At 52.9% G+C, this 16114-nt stretch overlaps 4 protein-coding genes across 4 annotated transcripts; 3 read left to right on the forward strand and 1 right to left on the reverse strand.

Annotated features, from left to right (window-relative positions):
- Positions 1-2523: 2523 nt before the first annotated feature.
- PG985_006892 (uncharacterized protein) lies at positions 2524-3480 on the forward strand (the record flags this gene model as incomplete). Its single annotated transcript, XM_066826661.1, has 1 exon — positions 2524-3480. One exon carries the CDS (start codon positions 2524-2526, stop codon positions 3478-3480), a length of 957 nt encoding a protein of 318 aa, XP_066686268.1.
- Positions 3481-5918: 2438 nt separating this feature from the next.
- On the reverse strand, positions 5919-8996 carry PG985_006893 (uncharacterized protein; the record flags this gene model as incomplete). Its single annotated transcript, XM_066826662.1, has 1 exon — positions 5919-8996. The coding sequence occupies one exon, from the start codon at positions 8994-8996 to the stop codon at positions 5919-5921; it is 3078 nt and encodes a 1025-aa protein (XP_066686269.1).
- Positions 8997-13315: 4319 nt separating this feature from the next.
- Positions 13316-13829, forward strand: PG985_006894 (uncharacterized protein; the record flags this gene model as incomplete). The annotated part of the gene is made up of 3 exons (XM_066826663.1): positions 13316-13409; positions 13472-13623; positions 13689-13829. 3 exons carry the CDS (start codon positions 13316-13318, stop codon positions 13827-13829), a joined length of 387 nt encoding a protein of 128 aa, XP_066686270.1.
- A 774-nt stretch (positions 13830-14603) lies between these two features.
- On the forward strand, positions 14604-15773 carry PG985_006895 (uncharacterized protein; the record flags this gene model as incomplete). The annotated part of the gene is made up of 2 exons (XM_066826664.1): positions 14604-15016; positions 15077-15773. 2 exons carry the CDS (start codon positions 14604-14606, stop codon positions 15771-15773), a joined length of 1110 nt encoding a protein of 369 aa, XP_066686271.1.
- Between the last annotated feature and the right edge of the window lie 341 nt (positions 15774-16114).

A 16114-nucleotide genomic window follows, 5' to 3' on the forward strand; every position in this document is an offset into this window, starting at 1 on the left:
TGGCCGAGCCAATGGTAACACGGCGAACGGCACAAGGCGTCTAAAGTAGTAGTAGGTAGTAGCAGTCGTTGATGATACCTCGAGAAGCAGAAAGACGCGAATACTAATCACATGTATATGCCCAAGGCAAGTTGCTTTTTAGGGATCCCCAATCAGGGAATGAACCTAATCAGCCTTCCTGTGCGATTCCTACGACACACATCGAAGTATGTGAAAATGGCCTGAATGACGTGCAGTAGTAGATTGGGAGAAAGGAATGAACTTGATAGGCAGGCCGAGGGAGTACCTGCTTTGTACGGGGTTTTGTCATGCAGATCCCACATACAAGTCGCATGGATCCGGACAGGGGTGGGGGGGGGGGGGGTAAATGGGATGTTTCTCCCCTACTAGCCAGACGGCAGACGGCCAGTTGCTCAGAAAGTTGCCCAGCGTTATGGAGAATTATCTTGGTGTTGCATCTCGAGGCCCAAGAGCCTCCCGTCTCCCTTGACAGCGACTGAGCAAGCAGGCGCAGACTTACGAGCTGTCTGTTGTGTCTCCGGGTTGATAATATCAATGGCACGGCAACCAACAAGTTCGGCCAGTGGCAGTGTGTTTGGTGCATGAGACGGCACGGCAGCCTCACAACTCGTAGGGGGGATGCATTCCACGTCTCAACCCATCCAATTCTTCTTGACCTTATCCAAGCGATGATCGTACCGGCACGCCCACGATTCGTGCTTCAGCAAGCAGGCGGCCGGCAGGACTTGGGGGCTTGACTGTATAGAGTTGAGTTATATCTAGTATGTATGTATTGACTAGTGGTATGCAAGATGCTGGGCGAGACCTGACTCTCTCCAGCTTTGGACTATGGACTTTTAGCATTGGTTCGGACGAGTCAACTGTTCTTCTCTCTGCTTGAGTCTTGACTAGTCGAGCCCAACTTTACCCCTGCATGGCGTTAATGCCAGGAGCCATGCGGCGGTTGTATGTAGCCGTCCAAGTGTGTGTGTGTGTGTCAAGTGTGCGTGCACTGCAACTGCAAGCAAACAAACAGGTGCAGATTCAGGGTCTCAGCCAGCAAAGACTCCCGAACGGGCCCCAAAAGACAGCGATTACTGTACTTCTTAGTAGGGGCGGGGTAATTATCTGAAGGAAGACCACTTCTTTCAATGTTATTGTCCATCCCCTACAGGTAGCAGGACCTGCTAGAGGCCCCAGCTAGCCCGTCCCCGGTCAAGTCCATCATGCTAGGCATCTGATAGGACACGGGCGGTTGGTTGCTGGCCGGATGGGGAATGCCTAAAGGCGAGCAGTGGAGGCCGCTGGGATTGGGGTTGGGATTTGGGTGGTTGACCGATTGTCGAGACAGCTCGAAATCCCTCGACCCTCGACCCTGATCCATTCCAGATGCGAAAATCAATCATGCAATATCTGTAGTAGCAGTCCAGTCCTGTGTAGTATGCATGTATGTATGTATTTTGCCGTCGTACGGATACCTTGCTCGCCTCCTCGCCCAACCAAGCAGGCGTGGTTTGATTTACTGTGGTTCCCTCGAATGTGACCGACAGTCCCAGCCCATAAATGTTACAAGATCGCATCGCTTGCCTCTCTCTTCTGGATCTTTCTGCTTCTGCCAACTGCTTCTTTCCTCTGCCATCCTGAGCTTGTCTTGTCTTAGCTGATATTTAGATAACCTTCAGGTGGCTGGTGCCAGAAGCTTTAAGCAGGTCTTCTTGTCGAGTTCCAGCTGCAATTAAGATTCCATCCGGCCTCTTGGGTTTGATTTGTGATTCGGATACCCCTTACGTATCGGACTCATTTCCCCACGACATTGCAGCGAAACACTCCCAAGGCCTCATCTAAGCTTCTTATTTTTAGTTGTTTCGTTTTTTTTTCTTCTTGTCTCCCACTAGAAACACCCAAGCACTAGAAAGGAGGAAGAAGCAGCAGCAGGAGGAGGAAGACCAAGAAGACCAGTAGTAGCAGAAGGCACACGGAAGCAGCTCGTCCATCTCGCTCCAGCCGGCAAAACCACCTTCGCGGCACGCGGTACATCCATACATATCCATCCACTGCCACTCAACACACCTGCACCTATCTACACCCCCCCATTCTGATCCAAGGGCGCACTTAAGATCAGCTCAATCCCACGTCCTTCAGAAAGGCCAGTCCGGGCCAATCCAATCCACCTCGATCTGTCGCCGATCCAACCCCAACAATCATAACATCTCGCTATTAAGGGACTACGACCCAAGCCTCGTCTGGAACTGACCGCGTGCCCCTGCGCATTCCTCCGTGCCTCCCTCTCGGTGGTGGTCACCACGCTGAACACTCCCCGCCATTTCCATATTTACATACAGGCGACACCTCCCACAACACACCTTGACACCATCACTTCGGCTGACCGTCATATTTGGACCACTGCTTCCCCGTCTGGTTGATCACATGCATGCTCCACGGCAGTCTGGATTCTGGCCAACACGATAAGTCTGGCTACTACTTCAGACGTCCAGCACCAATCGCTGCCCCCCGACATCCAGGATGGAGCCTGTCCCCGAGACGGAGAGTTTGGAGGAGTTTCGCCCCTCTCCCTTACCTTCGCTGCGACTACATCATCCCGCCGCCATCTCGACCAAGACCTACGAATTCGATTCGAACCCCAACAACGCTCGAAAACCCCTTGCGCTCCGCCGGTCTAACGAGCCGCCATCCCCCAGCTCGCCATCATGGGCCACACCCGTCACACTGGCCCTGCCCTACCGACCCCGAACCACCTCGCCGCTGTCCGGCACCCATCAGAGATCCAAATCCACCAGCTTAGCACCTCCATCCATGTCGCGTACCAGGTCTATGCCTGGCTTGGACGGTCACGGTCGCGTTTTGTCTTTGCCCACGCTGCGTCCAGAGAGCCCGTCCACCCGGGTCCGGCCTCCGCGCAGGAAGCCTGCCGACGAGATGTTCCCGCCCACCTCGCCCATCCGGCAATCGGTGCTGGACTCTCGGGACCCCCCGCCTGCCAGCGGACACAGGCGTACGCCGTCGCCTTTGCACCACCCCACCCTGCCGGGCACGAGCTCGTCGGGCGCAAGTTCCTACGTCTCCCTGCCCTCCACGCCATCATCGGTCGCAACCTCTCCGTCCTACCGATATGACCTGAACGGTGGCTACAGCTTCCCCGCCTACTCGTCGTCGGTCCCGTCGACGCCCACCTCTCTCCGGTCACGGAGTCCTAGTATCTCTAGCTTGGAGACCATTCCGGACTCGCCTGACGCCGAGGAGGCGGCTTTGGAGGACGAAAAGAACTCGAGGGCGCGGGCAGGCAGCGAAGGCTCCGATGGCGAGGAGTCGACCTTGGATGGCCGCGGCCGCTCCAGCCTCGACGCCCCCTCTCGAGGCAGAACCCTCGGTCTCGGCTCCAAGGACAAGCGGAAGCGGTGGAGTGTCTGTGGCGCCGAGCGGCGCGGCGACATCGACTTGGAGACCATATGGGAGGATTAGGGGCGGGCAAGCCGGAGCCGGGGCTGGGGCTTGCTTTGCCTGCTACTGAACTGTTCCTACCGCACAGAGCATGGATGCGCGTGGCATTAGAGAGTCCCAAAACGAGCTCATGATACATGCATTAAGGAAGGTCATCGTGTTTTTTCGTTTTTGAAAGCGCAGTTTGCATTTGGTCTGGACCAAGGGTTTATCATGGAGGAGGCGTTTTTCTGTCACACAAGCTGTTCGATACCCTGTTGTTGCATCTGCATTTTCACCTCCCAGCGAACCCCATTCGGGTGCAGATAGATACCAGGACACTGTACGATAATCTATTGAACTTGTGCCCTCATATCGCATATGACCTGTCACGTGAAAAGGCCCCCGAGTAAAGGAGGAAGCCAGCCGATTTCGGCATCGAGGGAAACCCCTTCGAGTCCAATGTTTCCCATTTTGCCATCTGGCTAAACTAGTTGCTGCTAACCTAGGGTCGCTATCATATGCATTCAGGGGCGCTGGGCCGCCCTAGGCGACTGAACGCTTTGTTAACCTTGGGGACTCTGCTCATGTCTCCCCCTTTTCCCCCGCGAAATAGGAAATGCGCCTCCATCCCCGCCGAACCCTCCCCCCACTATGGCGAGCTCGGTGGCGGCTACCACTGCCGCCAAAAACCTGGGCGGCGGTGGCGCCACCGGACCCCTCACCCGGCCGTTCCGTGGCTTCTTCCACCTGACTGGTGGGTAACCCGGCGTTGCCACTATTCGATTCTTGTTCAGGACGGGGCCCAGAAGACGGCTGTTGCGAGAAAGGGTTGCGATGGGGTGGCTTTGCGAGGATGGATGAGTGAGCTATTGCCAAACCAACCAAAGCCAAGCCCATGAACTATACGCCTTTCGATACACTTGCAGATAGAGATGGCCATGATGTTTAGAAAGAGCGCCATTGGCTAAAAAAAAAGAAGCCTCGAGGCGGTCAAGAAAAAGATGGCGGGCATGTGTGCGCAATTGACCGAGCTTGCAGTGCAGTGTAGCAGACACAGTCTATACAAAGTTACTATATCCAAGCCTCCTCGACCCCCTCGCCCATGCCGACCAAGTGCGCAAGTAGATCCGAATCAAGGTTTGACATGCCACTCATCACTCACTGTACCGACTACCCCAGGCCGAACGAGCAAGTTCTCTCTCTTGAACGGGACTGGGGAACACATGCAAAAAAAAGACTGGGCTGGTATCTGTCTTTGGCAAGCGAACCCGCGCCCTTCATGCTCCCCATACGCTTCTTCCCCCTTTCTCAGCCTACTTGGGGATCCTAGTCTTGATCTCATCGGGCAATCAAGTGCCCGGATTAAGACTTATGCTTTGCTTCCTAGCCAGTGACTGCACACTCTGTTTGCGTGCATTTTGTATGCCGGCCCCGAATGCCACACTCGTTCAGGTTTGGTTTTTATTTCGTGGGCAACATTAGCTTAAATAGCCACTTCGTCCATTATTAAATTGCAAGTGAAAATGACAGGCGGATCCGTCCTGTGTCGATGGCTGGTGTTCAGAGGGTGGTTACAGCTTGAGCACGCCACTGGATTCAGGGGCTGGCTGCTATCAGAGATGAATAGGGTCTTGCCAAGTAGCAACGGATGAGATGTGTACATTAAGAGGGCAGCATGACATCCCGAGATGAATCCAAGTGATTCGCAGTGGTTGTTTTATACTCACTGACGGCCAGCCCTTATAGTGAGGAACAGAGGGCATAAGATGCAATAGAAGTACAAGTATCGTATGTTCATTACTATATGTCTACATGCAGGAGTGATCCTGTGTCATTGGATGCGGCTGACTTTGCCTACACCTGATTGACGCAACGCTCGAATGAGACGTGACGTGATCGCCCTGGGCTTATCAACCAAGTTTATCCCGATTTCCCCTACCGGGGATGGAATGCGAGTGTTACTCGGCCCTTCCTTCCTTTCCCATACCATTCCGTTCGCAAATAGAAACAGGACTGACCCTTCAAAGATGGGGGTACATCGTCGTCGACCCTCGCCTTGGGTGGAGAGCGAAAGAGGTGGCATGCCTACTCCCCTTAAAACCGGAGACCGTAAATTCATGCCGTATGTGTTTATATGGTGTAGTGTGCTCATGCTGTCGTAAATGCCAAAACGCGTGGAAACGAGATGCTACTACCACTGCGACCACCCACCCAGGTCTCAGGAGAGTTGCTTCGAAATTTGTGCGTACCAGCTTGCATCGTATTGGGCGGAGTTCTGTGGGCCTCGACCACACTTCAAAGCGAGGCCGCAAGTCCTATGCGTCGAGATCGTGTACTTGCGCATATTCCATCAAATTCGTAAGCCGAAAGCAGTCATGTTGGCATGCAGTCTACAGTTGCTTTGGCGTTGGGCGGAAGCGTCTTGTCGAACGCCGCCTCCCAAGTCGTTTGGCCAAAAAGTAGGTGCGAAAGACCTTCTAAGCTCTGGCCGACTCTTTTGGCTTCCAAAACTGCATCATTTTGCTCAGCCGCTTTGTTTTGCTTGACTTCTGCTTCTTGTCGGGCTCGCTATCGACGGGAACTTCCATGCTCAGTTTGCTTCGTTCTCCGTGAGCACTGTTGATTAACCGGCTAAGGCTTGCAAGACTGGATCTTCGACGGCCAAATGCAGTCGAAGTGAACGAGGCTGGCCGCTGGTCTTGGAAAGGGGTATTCCTAGGCCGCACGCCCGGGAAATTGCTCTCGCGAGTCATCGTGGAGTTGCTGCTGGTTAAAGACGGGACATCAATAGAGATCCGCACGACTTCTGGCCCAGGTTCCCCCATAAGAAGAGACTGAAAGTCATTGTTCTCGCTGGACGAGGGCGCAGTAGAGAGACGATGAGAGTCATCTACGAATGATGAAGGCGCGGTGGACACACGATGCCCATCGAGAGACATGGGCGAGCGGGGGGATGCCATCGACGAACCAAGGCTCATGGAGAACTGGCTGAGAGGCGTCAACAATGGCGCAGGGAGCCTCATGGAGTTGACGTCCGACGAAGCCGAGTCTTTGCTTGTGAGGATACGCCGGGGTGATGGGGCTGCTGAATCATTCGATCCGTAAATGGTTTCGTAGATGCGCTCCTGATCGGCAGCATTGTAAACTGGCGCCTCCTCGGCTATTATGTCGTCATGCAGTGAATTGGACGAAGTGTCAGACCTCAGCCTGGATCCAATAGGGAGCATCTCCAAGCTGGAACCACTGCCTTTCCGCTCTACAGACGCTGCTACAGAAGCGCTGTCGTTTGAAGATTTCAGGCTAGCTTCCACTTCCTGGGTGGGCGTTGACGCATCATCACTAGCGGAATTGACATCGGCATCCGCAATGGATGCTCCACTGGCATCGGGAGTTGATTCATCGGAACCGCTGTCGTCGTCGTCGTCTTCCTCGTCTTCCTCAAACACATCGGCCATGGTCGAGGAGCTACCAAATCGGTGGATGCCAAATCTAGCGGCTTCGAAAGGGGGCATCTCGGGAGCACTCTCGGTACGTCTGTGGTAGTGCATGCCAGGACCAGAGAAACCCCTTAAGCCAGCGGCACTATGTAACTGTCGCTTGGGTGGAGCTCCTGCACGCTGGGCAGCCTCCCAAGCCGGATCAAGAAACGAAGGGGTATTGAAGGGCCCCAACGCGGCATCCAAATCGATCATGGGGAACAGTGGGTCATCTTCGACTTTCAAATTGGAATCCGCAAGTGCCGGATCAGCAGCTGGCCCAGTCACCATAACGGTGGGTGCAGTTGCAGGTTGGTTCGTCACGTCAGCGACATCCTCGTCCTCGTCCTCGTCCTCGTCACTTAAATCCAGCTGCGGGGGAGGCGGAGGAGTCATTGAATGCCTTCGGCCTGATTTGGACCTGAGTCGTGGCTTCGTCTTGCGGGTTAAAATTGAACCGGCCCATGCCTTGACCTTCTTCTTGTGTTTCTTGCTGGCCAATTTCTTGGCATCCGGCTGTGTAGACATGGACTCGACTGGGCCTTCCGCTGCGACATTTTCGGTGGACGAAGCAGTTGTGCTGGAATGCTTGGGAGCAGTTTCTGCCGAGCTGGAGCTGTGGGGACGTGGTTTCGTTGGCGAACCAGTCAGCCCGAGGGACTCGAGGCCAAAGAATGACCAACGCTTGGGCGTTTTGATTGGACTTGGCACGGCGGGTATGTCAGAATCAGCCGTCGGCAGATTAGTCAACAGCGGAATAGAGTTGCGACGACGTGGCGAAGTTGAAGCTTCTGCAACGGCCAATGCATGAAGACTGGGTGTCCGCTCTAGGACGGCACCCGCAGTGCTGGGGCGCGACTCGGTCTTAGAATCGGAAGTAGCTCCGAATTGCGGCGATGTGCGTAGAGAAATCGCCTCACGTTCCTGAGTTATCGAATTAGACATAGAAATGATGGAAGATATGCTGTTGGACACCGAGTGGCCGAGCCGGGCCGTCACTGTGCTGGTCGTATCATTAGACACGAGTGATAGTGGACGTGGAATAAACTCCACATTATCAGAAAAGCCAACTCGAGCGCGCGGTGCTGATTTCTCGGAAGAAGGATCTGGCTCCGAGACGAAGTGCGCATCGGATTCATCCCTAGCAATTTCGGTCAGATCGGCTGATTCTTTTCTCGCAGAATTAAAGTCATCTGTTGCTGCCGACTCGATTGGATCCTTGGCGCTCTCCTCAATATGAGCAGGGTTGTTGGGTGTCGACACAGTACTGTCCGCAGGTATGATGGGGCTGGCTGGTTTCAGGATCATGCTCAGGTCATGGCTGGAGATAGCTGCCGACCGACGATGAGCATGACGACCGCGGCGTTGGGTTGTTGACGGGTCTACAGGAGCCAGGATTGGTGTCGCAAACCCACTTTCCGGCTTGGTGGGGCTTATGTTCGTAACGGTAATGGAATTGCCGTTCCTGATATGGCCTCCAACAAATTCGCTTCCACCGCGTCTGTGGCCACCGCGGTTTGGGACAGGTTGGCCGGGCGATACCGGCGGGCTCGGAGCGTTATCCGAAGCTGATTGACTGGAACCGGGGTGAAAGCTAAAGTCGAAAGATGGCGATCGAGGGGATCTGCCGGTCGCAGCGCTGCTCGGACTGAGGGAAGCACCGGCATTAGAAGCACCAGGGTTGAAATTGAAGTCGGGCAGCGCAGAACGGCGGGCAGCACTTCGACCCCAGCTGCTAGTATCTGGAGACACGCCAGACAGATCGAATGACTTCTCATGCAAATCGATGGCGGATTTGGGGCGCTGACCACTCGCTCTGGAATATGTTGAAGGCGCGGATGACGGTAGCCCACGCGAGGGGAAGACGAATGGTGGATTAGGTGGCGGCAAGGGTGTCCGAGGCGATGGGTGCGGGCTTGCTAGGGTCGAGTCACTGGCTCTCCGTCCATCCAAAGCGAGGGGACTGGGAAGCGCCAGATGCCGCGATTCGCTGCTGTCGATATCCAGGCCACCCAAGACTCCAACAGCCCCCACAACAGTCGGCTCCATGGCGCCGTTTGCAGCATATGCGGTTGTCATGATTCCTCCAAGCCGCTCGGCGGCACGAGACTTCAAGAGCGCCGTTCGATCGGGGGTGAGGGCATTAAGATCGATCCGGGGCCACCCCGACGCATGCAATTGGCGTGTAAATTAGGCGTTCAAAGATCCGTTTCGCTTAATCCGTGTACTCGATAGTGCCTGTTTCGTAAGGTTATTAGAGTGTGCAAAGGCCCGGAGGGGATCGCAAGAGAGGCGTCGGCCAAACAGGCGGCCAGTGATGCAGCCAAAGCGTGTCGTAGGCCTGAGGACGCAATAGGAAACGTCGGCGCGAAGGATTATCGGGTGCCTGGCGGATGGACCACAGGACCGTGTGCTGTAGTTTAAATGGTCTTACCTTGTGAAGAAACCGGAGAAGCGAAAGATCAAGGTGAGCGTGGGCGAAGAACCCCGAAGATGGGCGAGATATCTCGGTGCGTTCGTTGTAAATGTGTGTGTTGTTGTTGTTGTTGTGTGTTTTTTTGTTTCCCCAACAGGCGACCAATTTCCGTGTCGCTTGCTCTCTCAAAATAGGTAAGGAAACAAAACGGGCGTAAATGATTTTTTAACAGAATTCAAACTTGAGAAATGGTAATTCTCGATGGGAAAAGAAGAAAGGAGCGGACGGCCAAGACCAGGGCAAATCTATTGGAATAGACTTGCGACTGGAATTGAGCCAGGTAAACTGTGAGGCCTTCGTGAGGATGCTTGAGAAAAGGTTGAAGCGACAAAGTGAAAGTAAGTAGAGAGTGAGGAGTCCTCCAAGTATTGAAGTGGGTGGTGGGACTGGCTTGACGAGGAACAAGGCCACCCGGAGCGAAAGTGGGTCGGGACCTGGCTGGAGTGGGAAGGGAAAACTCCACTCTGCACTACGCCTGCTAGGCGGAGAGGGTATGGTATTGGCAGGGGGGCATGAATTTCAGAATGGGCCAATGCAATACAGATGCAATGCAATTTAATCCCCAATCGACCACCATTCTTGTGCTGGGCTGGCTGCACCAGCTAGCCTCCTGAGGCCTTCATAATAAATACCTACACAATCTGAAGCAGAAGATAGCGTGTGCCGGCATCCTGGTGCCCCCCCCCGGCAAGCCCAGCTCTCTAAATCCCTCGCTTAAGAGATCTGCTCTCGGTCCAAAATGTTCAAATTAGTAGGGGACTGGTCTAAACAACTGCGGTCTGCAGTGACTGTTGCCTCTACCTAGGTGCTTGCTTTAGTGCGACAAGGACCAGCCAGTGTTTTCCTGCGTCCGCGGGTTTCGCGCAAGTCAAGTCGGCCGGTTACTACTACTTACTGATGCAACACTTTTTTTTTTTTTTTTTTTTTGCCCTTCTTTCTTATTACCAATTGCTTCTTTCGCCTATGGGCCTGCCGGCAAGGGAACCATTCTCTTGTGCATCGAAGCGGCGGCGAGGCCGTCAGCTGACACATGGCCAGTCGTTCGTCATTCGCCGCAGAGCAAACACACGCTGATGAGAGGCGCTGCCGATGGCGCAAACTAACTTGATTCAGTGCTGATGGGCGTTGCTCTGGACCACCCCTTCTGCACCCCCTACTCGAGCAGGTTGCATGCCACCTGCATTAGGGGCCTGCAATGTTCTCCTTCGGTCCTGCCTGAGCCTGTATGTGTTCGCGTGTGGAATGGTGAAATGTGTGCATAATCCTCATCTGCTCACAACGCACAGGTTACATAAATCAGCATGGGGAATAGAGGTATTACCATGCCAGTTTCCATTGGGCCTCTGCTTGTACCTGAAAGGTGCTGGGAAAGATCCTAGCGCTTCTGGGGAAATAAAAACGTCCAGGGAAAGAAATTATGCACGCAGGCCCACGCAGGCGGGTGACGAAAAAGAAATTACCGCGATAGGGCGTACGTAGAAGTACTCTTTAATATACCCTTTACTTTATCGATTATTATAATAATACCTGAAGCGTAAAGAAATAAAGAAAAAATTTCTTTAATATCTTTTAAGAAATAAATTATTTTTAAGTAATTTTTTTAATTTTTTTTCCTTCCCTTTCGGACGGTGCTGTGCTCTGTTGAAGTTGCTAAAAGGATTCGCGTGAATTTCTTTTTTGTCACCCGCCTGCCAGGTTCCTTGCTTTTTGGACTTGTAGCCTCCCCACAGTAACTGAGCATGTTTGATGTACCTTGACCTTGACCTCCAGTTACGCCGGGCGTTCTGCTTGGCAGCCCAGTCAGTCGCCAATAATTTGCTTATTCCATTGTGCAAGGTTGAAAGCAAAACATCGTTTCACAGCTTTTCCTGGTAACACTCTGGTAAGTAGAACCGTCATGCTGCACGTATGGATGTTGACAGTCCTGAAATTACTTACCTAAGTAGGTACATAAGACATAAACATTGAACATTAGGTAGGTAGACATTTATCAGATGTACCTTGCAGACGGGGAGCGAGTCACATCATTCAAAAATTTGGACCATCTTGACACCAGGCACTCGGATTGCTGCCGTTCCGTCGGGGCCAGTTATTCTATGACCGCCATTTATCCAATGCTCAAGTTGACGTTACTTGCATGCTTTCTTGTTGTTATTAATCTACCTGTGCAGTGGATTATATGCCTGCGTAATAAGCAACACTACACAGTTGAGGCTAGCTGTATCGAGTTATTAGAGTACGCGCACGCATCCGGCCAATCAGAACTCAACATCTGAAGACGCTCAGATATGATCACGCTGGATAAAGAGCAGATCTAGCAGTGGAGAGTTGTATGGGCGCGCAATTAAACAGGCAATCCTGTCGGTGGTCGCAATCCTCCCGGCGGTCGCAAACCGCCTTTTGCATGGTTACAACAGATAAGGCCCAGCAGCAGGTTTCCTCTCAATCCCTCCTTGGCGCAAAGACTCGAGCATTCATCATCCAGCAGAAAGTCAGCCAGTCAGCCAGTCAGCCAGCCAGCCAGCCCCGTTCACAAATCCCATAGCAGGAGACTGCACACGCGGCTTATACCTAGCAGCAGTTGCCATGGCCACCTTTATTAGACTGCGGGATGATGATCACAGAATGGACAAACCCCATCTGCATACGTACCCGGGCGGTATTGTGAGCTGGCTGATCTAAGAATATCTCGGCAGAGGAATATCTAATCTCGCCTGTTTGCCCACCGTGACCTGAAGAGAGGCCGGATTTGGCTACTAGTGTAGACAAGTGCGCCGCTTTCAGGAACCAGTACCACCTACCGCCGCGGCATGCGCTCGTATTATGGATTCACGGCTAAGCCTCGTTTCTGACAGGGGCCCGGAATCTCAGGTCCTCCTCGGAATGGAATAGTAAATTCGCAGTCACGTCTCAATGGTGAAGTGACGGAGAGTAGGCGGGGCCTTCCCCTGCTTCACTGGGACGCGCTGTCCAGGGGCCAAGTCGGGTCTACTCGGCGGTCCAAGCCAGAGCATGGTCACAACCCACCAGCAAGAGGGGACGCTATTCCCAAGAAGCAAATCGTCCTGTCATGACGAAAGGCTCAACAGAGCTTTCCCCTCCTACGAGAGATAAACCCCGGTGGGTGCTGCGAGGATCATATCATCGCGGGGCTACACTGGCTGCCACGTCCTAATAACGCCGGCTACTGGCTACCATCGAGGCCTAATCCATCCATACCCATAGCAGATCGTTTCTTCGCATCTTTTTATTCGCATGAACGACAGCAGCGCCAGAAGCAAATTGTTGTCTTGGATAGATGTTTGTGCTGATCGGCATTGGACCCCATTTTCGAGAGGTCTCAGCCTCACTCATATATTTTCTCGGGATATGTTTCAACGGAAATCAAAAACCAAACAACTGGAAGGCTTGGCTTGGACTGCTAATCGTCTTCCTCCTTCAACGACTAGTCATTTCTAATGCATCCTAGAATAACTAGCCGTTGACTGTTCCGTTGCGATTTAGGCATTATTGCGATATTCACAGCTATCCCGTCGCCAGCTTTCCCGCCGCTAGCTCGTACACTTCCTAGGCATTATCCTATTAGACCAGAAACACATATGCGCTTTGCTTGAGGTAATCTCGAAAAAACGCAGAATTGCATCTTGAACAGTCTCCTTGGAAATTGAAGTGGTTAGTAAGTGTTAGTAGCGCAAAGGACCCTTAAATCGGAAAATCTTCCCTGTTACTCCGTCTCCACTAAAAGTTTCGCGGTCCCCAAGCAAAGCGGCTGGGATGGGAATTTTCAGATTTATCAATCTGGGATGGTTTGTGAACCGGTACACTAGTAACAGCAACGACAACGCTGCCGTGCACGATACCGGAGACATTGGCATATTTCGGCATTAGAAATATCTTCAGAAGAACACTCTAACTACCAGTCATGTCAAGCGACAATGCCGCCGCCGTGGCGCCCGCCGCGCCGGCGCAAGCACAGCAACACCAACAGGAACAGGCCTTAGGAATGCGCAAAAACGGTATGCAACATGATTCACCTGGTCATTTGTTCGGATTTCCTGTCGCTAATGAGTTCCTCAAGGGAAGCAATGGCACGCGCCTCGTAAGGCGTTCCGTCCCGGCTCTGGTCTTACCTCTACTTCTTTCGAGAAGCGACAGTCAGCTCGTGTGGCTACTGCAGCGATGAAGGCCAAGGAGAAGGAGATGAAGGAGGAGAAAGAAGACGAGCGAAAGGTTCATTCACACTCATGCAACCAATGTGTCTTGTTTCCATGCTAACCATTGCCCAACTCATTTAGCGCCGCGTACAAGCTATCAAAGACAAGAGATCTGCCAAGGAAGAGCGCGAGAGGTTCCAAAAGATGGCCGAGAAGATGCACAAGAAGCGAGTCGAGAGAATGAAGAGGAAGGAGAAGCGGAACAAGCTGCTGAACTCTTGAAGCACATAACTCATGGCAGACTGTTCGAATCAAGACGACGGGAGCCGGCTGGGAGAGTCCTACTCCTTCCTCAGCCCCCGGACCACTGGGGGGAGTCCTTGGGAGACCATTATCTCCTTCGTTCCCTTCGCCTCCAGGTCCTGTACCCGGCTCATCCATGGCTGACGAAACCGGTGAAATGTGACCTCACACTTCAGGTATCTGTTACTTTACGGTTGGTCGTGGTGTTAAATGATACCCTCGTGGCCTCGACCACGGAAGATGCGAGAAGAGGATAGGCGAGGTTTCGTAAGATCATATGCTACATATCTAGATGCCTTTGATGCGCACGAGAAATGATGTCAATGAGGCTCGTAGCCAGAATGGGGCCTGGAAGTTGCGTTGCTTACCAAAAAGCATTTCTTTGCTGCTTCTGAAATACAACATTTTTAAAAAAAATAAAATAAACATTGCGTGACCCAGTCCCAATTCAATATGGTGATGCAGTTTTGTAGGCCAGTGTTGGATTTAGTGATATTCACTGTATTGATGTAGGAAACATCAATCTCTGGATCAAATGTCATGGCATGTGACGCCCGGTGGCCTGGGACCCTTGTACCTCCTAAAATAGCACCTACCTACCTCCTCCAGCTATTTCCCACTGCGACCCCCGTTTCAGCTATCCTTACCAGCTTCGCAGACTACAAAGACGTTGGGTGTTTTGCATTGCATGGGTAATCTCTTGACAATTTACCTCCTGCTCGATTTCCCCCTAAGGGGAATGCCACACGAATCATGTCGAACAATGGCGCCGCACTCGAGCTGTCGTCTACCAGGTCGGCCTCTCCAAAGCGACCTCAACATCGGATGAGCCGCTCAATCACAGATGCTTCTGCACCAACGAAGCAGCGCCATGGACACCAGCATCACCACTTACCGCACCTCCACCAGCGCCGTTACCCGCGTGACCGCAGCGACCGGGTGCCTCAGTCCGCCGCTCCGACACTACAAATGCCAGCACGGGCATCGCTTGACTACCCACGCTCCGAAGGCGTCACGCCATCCATGCTGAGCAGCGCCGAACAGAGCCGCCGAGCCAGCATGCTATTGCAAGGGAATGAGGACATCGGAACGCTGGCTACGGCCGCGGCCGCGGTGAGAGAGAAGCAACTTCAGGTGGAGAGAGAGCGTGCTGCTTCGCGCACAGCGTAGGTTCCATAACGCAGACTGATCTTAAGATGGAGTCGCTACTAACAACGCTGGATTAGGGGTCTGAAAAAGTCTCTGACCGATCTCAACACCTTTTCGACCGACACGATGCGCCGCCTCGACGATACTTATTACGCCGTGTTGGAGAAGTTGAGCACGTTGCAAAGCACCCTCGTCGCCATGAAAGAGTTGGCGTGCATGTCTCAGGAGACAAACGAGGTCTTCAATAAGGATGCCAAGGACTTGGTGACCGAGGTCGAGGTCCAACTGGACTCCTTTGGCCAGTTCGACGAGCAGGAAGAGCGTATAGAGGCTCTGAAGGGCCGCATCCTGATGGGCCGGCAAAAGGTGCAGAGCCTGAGCAAACGTATGGATCGTGTCCATGCACGGGTCGAGAACTGGGAAAAGGCCGACAGAGACTGGCAGGAAAGGACACGCAAGCGCCTCCGGGTCGTATGGATCATCACATCTATCATGCTCTTCGTGGTTGTAGGGGTATTTTTGACCGCTCAGTATGGCCCTGCCGTTGATGTGCCGACGCTGTCGGAAATGGTCTCGGACTCCATCCCTGATGCAGTATCCGACTTCGTATCAGGAAACAGGCAGGGCGGAAATATGTCTGTGCCAGGAGGCATTGCGAATACGACCAGGATATCCGATCACCTGGAAGACGAGGTAAAGGCAGCTTTGAATCACACGAGGGACGAGGGCTCGCCGGCCGAGGAGGCGGTTCTTCGGGCCTTCGATGAATTATAGCACTGTCTTGATTGGTGCTTGGCTGGCCACTTGGTTTCCCCTCTGATATTCACTTACGACAATGGCATGATACCCAACTGTTTGTTCACTTATAGATTTTCTTTTCTTGTACATGTGCGCCCTCATTTCTTGTATTGTAATTATAATATCAATGTATTGCGGAAGAACTGGTTCAAGAACGTCCCAGGATCTTGTCAAGGAATTTGAACATGTTTTGCTTGACACAAACTAGGTGGGAGCAGGAACCGGGCGCATAAGCTCATTAGGTAGCAGCAATGAGGCTGCCGTGTCTTTTTTTTTTTTTTTTTTTTTCTAAAGCTAAAATAGTTTACGAACAACCC

This window comes from Apiospora marii (genome assembly GCF_038362585.1).
Source record: "Apiospora marii strain CBS 49790 chromosome Unknown utg000004l_segment0_segment0, whole genome shotgun sequence".
Taxonomy (NCBI): domain Eukaryota; kingdom Fungi; phylum Ascomycota; class Sordariomycetes; order Amphisphaeriales; family Apiosporaceae; genus Apiospora; species Apiospora marii.